The following is a 7,500-nucleotide window of genomic DNA, read 5'->3' on the forward strand; positions in this document are numbered from 1 at the left end:
AGTTTAGTGAGGAGAAGTTGGTGGAATCGAGCATAACATCGGAGAGAGAGAAGGGCACGGCGTCGAGAGAGAGATGGTATGCCTGATTCAGTGTACAGGCTCTCAATTGGAGAGGAGCGGAAGGCACCTAGTGCTAAGCGAAGACCACAGTGATGGATTGTATCAAGATGAGTAAGGAGAGAAGTTGAGGCAGAGGAGTAGATATGGTATCCATAATCAAGAGTGGAGAGGATCAAGGTGACATGAAGATAAGGAGAGTTTTTCGATCTGAGCCCCAGGATAAATGGGATAGGGTTTGTAAAATTCGGAGACGGCGGCGAGCTTTTTCTTTGATGTAAAGAATATGGTCTCGCCAGGATAGTTTGGAGTCAAAAATTTACCAGAGGAACGGTGTTGGAGTGGAGTGTCATATAAGAAGAGTGAAGGTAGAGGACCTACACGTGTGCGAGAGAAAAGAATGGAGAAAGATTTGGGGGTAGAAAAGCGGAAGCCATGGTTTGTGGCCCAGTTGGATACTGATGATATTGCAGATTGAAGAAATTGGTAGAGATTTGGTATGGATGTGCCAGTGGCATAGATGGTTAAATCATCAACATATAGTGATGACCGGGCTCCTGGTGACAGCAAGAAGGAATAAGGTGGTACTAAGCACACTGCCTTGAGGGACGCCTTCAATTTGAGGGAAGAAAGATGATGTGGCAGAGGCAATTTTGACCTGGAAAGTGCGTTGGGAGAGGAAAGACTTTATGAAGACACCCATGTTTCCACGTATGCCTTGAGAGGACAATTGTTGGAGAATATGGTACCTCCATGTCGTATCATATGCTTTTTCTATCAAAAAACATAGCTAGTACGGATTCATGGCGTGCAAATGCGGATGTAATATATGTCTCAAAATGAGCAGGGGGTCAGCTGTGCTTCGGACACGGCGAAAACCAAACTGGGAAGGAGAGATAAGATTGTGGGATTCAAGATACCACATTAAGCGGAAGTTAACCATTCACTCTAGTAGTTTGCATAAGCAGCTAGTTAGTGCGATGGGGCGATAGTCTTGAGGGAGGGTACCCGATTTATTGGGTTTCAGGAAGGGGAGGATAAGAGCTTCTCGCCAATGAGAAGGACATTTTCCTGATGTCCATATGTGGTTGTAAGTTGTTAATAGGAAGGATAAGGAGGAAGATGGGAGTTGTCGGAGCATACGGTAGTGAATACCGTCAGGGCCTTCATGAGTGTTGCGGCACGATTTTAGGGCAGCACTGAGTTCAGAGGAAGAAAAGGGAGCATTATAGATAATGGGGGTACGTTCCCTGATGGTTTTAATAGACGAAAAGTGTGGAGAAAGGTGAGAGCCAATACTGAACTGGCTGAAATAATCACCCAGTTCATTAGCGACTTCAGGAGGATCAGAGATGAGGGTATCTTGAATATGGAGGACGGGGGCTGGATGGGGGGGATGCTTGCCTGATAGTTTATGGATCCGGCGCCAAACATTTGAGATAGATGTAGAGGATGTAATTGAGGAAACATTATTTCGCCAGCTATTTGTTTTACTATTTCTGATTGTACGACGAAGACAGGCAGATGCTCTTTTAAATGAGATAAGAGCTGATAGTTGATTTGGGGTACCTCGTTTGTAGCGGTAACTGTTCCAGGCTGCACGTTTTACGCGAAGTGCTTTAGTGCAATCAGAATTCCACCATGGAACACATTTGGAGGTATAGGGTCTTGAGGTTCGAGGGATAGCTGTATGGGCAGCTCTTAGGACTGTAGTTATGAAAAGTTGTATCATTTCTGATACGGATGAGAGGGAGGATGGAGGGGTATGAATAGTAGAGAGTGAAGTAAAAGTATGCCAGTCAGCTCTATCAAAGCACCAGCGTGGGGAGTTAGGAAGTGGTACATATGAAGTTGGAGAAGGAGAACTGGAAAGTGGTCACTATAGGGAAAGTGGTCTAGAACTGACCAGTGGAAATCTAAATGAAGAGAAGGGGAGCATAATGAGGTCAATGCGTGAAAAAGACTGCGTGCGTGTATCAAAGTGTGTGGGGCGATCTGTATTTAGAATAATAAGATCAGCTGTGGAGAGGAAGCGCTCTAGAGCTCGGCCACGGGTGTTGGTGATAGAATCACCCCAAAGAGTGTGGCGGCAGTTAAAATCACCTACTATGAGGAAAGGTGATTGAAGTTGGGAAGTTAATGGGGTGGGAAGGGGAGAAGTAGACTGAAATCAGTGTGATCCAGCGGCGAAGAAAGATACGAATAACTGTACAAGGGACAGTGGTTTGAAAGGGAGGTATGACATAAGGTGTTTTCTAGTGGATAAATATGGACGAGACATAAAGGGAGTGTGAGGAAGAAACAAAATGGTAATTGGGGATTGGTATTGGAGAATGTGTAAGAAAAGTTTCTTGAAGGCATATAATGGATGGGTAATAAGAGGAGAGGATATGACGGAGGTCATGTCTGTGAGAGCGGAAACCGCGAATGTTCCAATGAAGGATAGTTATACTTTCGTTGATTTAGCGATAACGATTGCAGTACGTGTTGGAGAATTTGAAGGGGAAGGTGCTAGAGGGTGGGATAAAGAATGAGGTTGGGGAGGTGGTGTTGTATCAGGAGGGGTGTCGGGAGGTAGAGGGTCTGGGGAAGAGGGTACTTGTGACATGAGGGTTTCACGTGTGTATCCAGGAGGGAGTGGAAGGGATAGAGGGGATGGTGGGAGGGTTAATAAAGGTGGGGCTGGAGTCCGGGGGAATGGGTTTTGTTGGGATGGGGTAGGAGGATTGGCTGTAGGGAGAATATGAGTAGGAGGAGGATGGATATCGGCAGTCACTTTGAGTGTGGAGGGAGCGGGAGTTGTAGAATTTGAAGGTGGATGAGTATTAGTTTGGGACACGATTATGTAGCTCTGGATATCTTCAAGAGTTTCTGTAGTGGAGTTGGTTGGGGAGTTTTGTGAGATAAAGGTTTTCTTGTGAGGGGGGGAAGAGAAGTCTGGTGTCTGAAGAATAGGGGCAAAGGAAGGTGGAGGTGATTGTGAGGTAAGGGGAAGAGGGGGTGGAACGTTTATTCTGTCTGCTGCGGGTAGTGCGGGGAGGGAGAGGGGAAGGTGTTGGGGCTGTAGTAGAGATTGGAGTGTCTGGATTTAGGATGGCAAAAGAATTTGACTGGGTAGAGATTGGAGTGTCTGGATTTAGGATGGCAAAATAATTTGACTGGGGAAGGTAGGAGGTAGAAGAGGGGAAGTTAGATGGAGGGGGGTTAGGTTAGGGTGTAGGAGCTAGGGGGGTAGGGGGAGTGGCAGAGTGAGCGACATTACTGGAGTAGGGGGTAAAAGAAAAACCTCGTCGACGAGCCTCCTGTCTGGCTTCACGTAGAGTGAGTCCAAGTCTGAATCTGAGAGTTGCTACCTCAGACTCAAATTTGTAGGTGGGGCAGCCTCTATAAAATACATTATGGGAGCCGCCACAGTTTGCACATGTGCGTAATTGTGCATAGCAGTTTGATCGAGTATGGCCAGGAAGGCACATAGCGGGCATCTGGCTGTGGATTGGCAGTTTGGCTGGGTGTCCCAAACGCCAACAATTTTGGCACTGACGAGGAAGAGGTTGGTATGGTTGGACAGGTAGGGATTCCCCACCTATGTAAACATTAAAGGGAAGGTTATGTCTACGGAAGGTAATTTTGGCAATGTTAATGGATTTCTTACGATTTCCTCTGGGTGGAATGGAGTAGCATTGTACATATGTTGCATCATAGTCTGCGAGACTGGCAAGTAAGTCTTCTCCACAATCTGACCATTCTTTGTCATAGATTGGGCAATCTGTTGGGGAGATAGAGACAGTTCCGGTGCAAGTATTGAGGGTTGGATGAGGTTCTGTAGGGATGAGATTACCACATAGATCAGTTAGTTTTGTTAATGCTATAGCTTGGTTTTCAGATGTTACTGTGACAACACGGGAGTAGTCCGGTCGGCTATGGAAAGAGACTTTGCCTACTTGTTTTTGGAGGCATTACTGAAAGAGGGGGGGGGGGGGGGTTTGGTTTGCGAAGTTCTAGCTTCGCCCGGGCCTTCTAGATATGGCCCGGCCCTGAAAGAGGAGGGTATTTTAGAGTAGGGAGCTGTGGGAGGGATCACGAAAAATCGGTCCCATTTGGCTGGACTAAATAGAGTATTTAGGATTCTTGTAGAGGTGGGGGTAGTAGAAGTGCGGGGACGTGCGGAGGAGGGAGTAGTGTTAAGGGGGGTAGTGTTATGGGGAGGTGGGCAATAAGGTTGTAAGGTAGTAATAAGGGGAGATGGGGTGGTTGATGAAGAAGGTTGTGGGAGTAAAGGTGTTGAAGTTGAGCATGTTGGGAGAGTAGAAATGTCTCCTGGGGGTTGATTGTTGATTAGGGTTGATACTGTACTAGTAGGCATTGATGAGGGGGTAGTTGTTGCAGTGTTCGGAGCCGTGGTCAAAGGAGAGCCGGGATTGGGGCTATTTGATAAAGGGGCAAACCTCATTGCCCCTAACAGTGGGATTACGTCTTCATTAATGGCCATGATAAGCCTGGAGTATGTTGGGGAAAAACAAACAGTCCACCCCTCAGGGTCCCCTTGAGGGGAAGGGCCAGGTATGGCAGGGGAATACCGTGCCCATGGCTCCCTCAGGCCGTTCAGGACTGGCACAAAGTCAGCCTTTCATCCTTTCAGCACGGCTCTCACACCTTAGGAAGTGGATAGTAGAAAGGATTGGTGAAGGGACTGAAACGAAAAGTATGAATGGAAAAAAAGACCATGCAAAATTAGTCGAGTCAATGGCTGAGTCCCAAGGTTTAGGAGTTCCCCATCATTGGGTCTCAGTCTCCGTTTCCTAAGCCCCCCCACAACAACAATGGGCAAAGGATTGGGGGGGCAATAATAATAATAATAATAATAATAATAATAATAATAATAATAATAATAATAATAATAACAATAACAATAACAATAACAATAATAATAATAATAATAATAATAATGATGATGACAGTTTTATTGAATAATAAGAAATAAGTATCTTCATACTGGCATATCATTTCAAGGTAACCTCCACAGAAATTCAGGGTAGCAATAACTCTTGATGAGTTTTGTGATTATTTATTGATAACTGAGTGTAAAATATAGACATCCTGCCAAACGTACTTTATCAAACATTGACATCAAACCTGAGATTAGTTTTAAGTATGAGCAAAATAGGATTTCCCCGTTTTCTTTTGAACATGTCGCCACACACAAGTGGCCTTACACCAAAACTGTTGTTTCTGTATATTATGAATCTGCTATCTCTCATGGCCATCTTTCCTATATACTATTAAAACCACACACCAAATTAAAATCTTTAAAAGTATTATAGAAGCAAGTTAGTTGAAATCAAAACAACATGAAGCAACTTAGCAAATACATCACTCACAAGAGATTTGGTCTCAAATCAGGGAAAAGTGACCTTATCTGGTTCAGATGAATACATGGCATCATTTCCATATCACAAACTGATTTATCTCTTCATTATGGCAATTATCTAATAAAACATCAACACCTAATGTATACACTTGATTGAATCACCCTTTTAAAATACAGTTGTCCACAGTTAATGCTATCTTTTTCTACTAAATTCTCACATCATGTGAAACATTTAGTACTTTTTTTCAGAACTAAAATTTCACAAGTACTGTATAAAAAACACAATTTTTCTTCTCAGTTTCAAACAATAACTTTTCAATTCCCAGTATCTATTTTAGTGACTAAATTATTTCCATTATATATACTGTGTATATATTCATATGTATATATGTATGAATATAATATATAATACATATATAATATATATAATATATATAATATATATATAATATATATAATATATATATATAATATATATAATATATAAAATATATAATATATGATATATATATGTATGATATATAATATATATAATATAAATAACACTTACAATATATATATATATATATATATATATATGTATGTATGTATATGTATATGTATATGTATATGTGTGTGTGTGTATGTGTATATGTATATGTATATGTATATGAATATATGTATGTATATATGTATATATGTATGTATGTATGTATGTATGTATGTGTATGTGTATGTGTATGTGTATGTGTATGTGTATGTATATGTATATGTATATGTATATGTATATGTATATGTATATGTATGTGTATGTGTATGTGTATGTATGTATCTGTATGTATGTATGTGTATGTGTGTGTGTATATATGTATGTATGTGTATATATATATATATATATATTGCATATATGTTCTATATATTATATATATATATATATATATATATATATTATATGTATATATATGTTATATAACAATCCTCCCTCACCTGGCCTCGAACCTGGGTCACTCCGGGTATGAGACCGAAGGGCCAGTACTAAACCAATCATGCCACACAACCTACAAAAAGGACTGTGCAACTAGGATCTAACTAGCTCCATAGACATTACCTATCTACTCATACATGAGTAATGATAGCGAGTAGATAGGTAATGTCTATGGAGCTAGTTAGATCCTAGTTGCACACTCCTTTTAGTGGGTCGTGTGGCATGGTTGGTTTAGTACTGGCCCTCTGGTCTCATACCCGGAGTGACCTAGGTTTGAGGCCAGGTCAGGGAGAATTGTTATATAACATATATATACATATAATATATATATATATATATATATATATATAATATATAGAACATATATGCAGTATATATATATATATATTTAGATTCATTAAAGTTATCTGCTGCTTTAAATTACATCCTGTTAAAAAGCCTAGATGCCTGAAATGAAATCTACAATTGTGTGTCCTCCATAACACCTTCCTTTTCCAATCATCTAATTATACAAGCAAATATGTAAAATATAATAGTAAAAATATACCAGTTATTCACCATGTGGTTAATAGTTTCCACAGATCTAAAATTTTATATCTACACTAAAAATTCAATATCAAATTTTAAAAAATATACTCTTTTCAATAATACACAAACTTTCAAACCTCTGATACATAATATGTACCTCTCACTTACAGAGGATGATTGATCTATCACAAATATAAATTCACAAACAATCGCGACACAGAATCCCTAGTCAGTAATAGATGCGTACACTGAATAGCAGCCAAGCCTCTTCCCGTTCTGGTAGCCAACGCCTTTTACATAGTAGTCGCCAGAAACCAACCATCCAGGAATTACATTCAAAATCCCTGGGATGTTAAACACTCCGCTCTTCACAACATAATGTCCCTGGAAAACATTAAATTGTGCATTAGGCTTAAACAAAAATTAGAAATGAAATACATAAATAAACAAATTTCACCACTGCTGTTTCTCAAAAATTATTCATACTATAGAACGATAATATTATACACAAATATTATTTTTACTTTTTAAATTTACTGCACAAAAACTATAACATCTTACCTTTGTGAATGGACATCTGCAT

At 40.3% G+C, this 7,500-nt stretch overlaps 1 protein-coding gene across 1 annotated transcript in view; it reads right to left on the reverse strand.

Moving 5' to 3' along the window:
• Positions 1-6,735: 6,735 nt before the first annotated feature.
• LOC125046670 (ganglioside GM2 activator-like) overlaps positions 6,736-7,500 on the reverse strand; it is a 5,761-nt gene continuing 4,996 nt past the window's right edge. Inside the window, exons 6-7 of the mRNA XM_047644524.1 lie at positions 7,479-7,500; positions 6,736-7,301 (exon numbers count right to left, since the gene is read on the reverse strand). The exon at positions 7,479-7,500 is cut by the window's right edge and continues 155 nt beyond it. Of these exons, the coding sequence (XP_047500480.1) occupies positions 7,143-7,301; positions 7,479-7,500 (181 nt within the window). The 3' untranslated portion in view covers positions 6,736-7,142. The remainder of the gene's footprint in view (positions 7,302-7,478) is intronic.

Source organism: Penaeus chinensis, chromosome 39 (assembly GCF_019202785.1).
Source record: "Penaeus chinensis breed Huanghai No. 1 chromosome 39, ASM1920278v2, whole genome shotgun sequence".
Taxonomy (NCBI): Eukaryota; Metazoa; Arthropoda; class Malacostraca; order Decapoda; family Penaeidae; genus Penaeus; species Penaeus chinensis.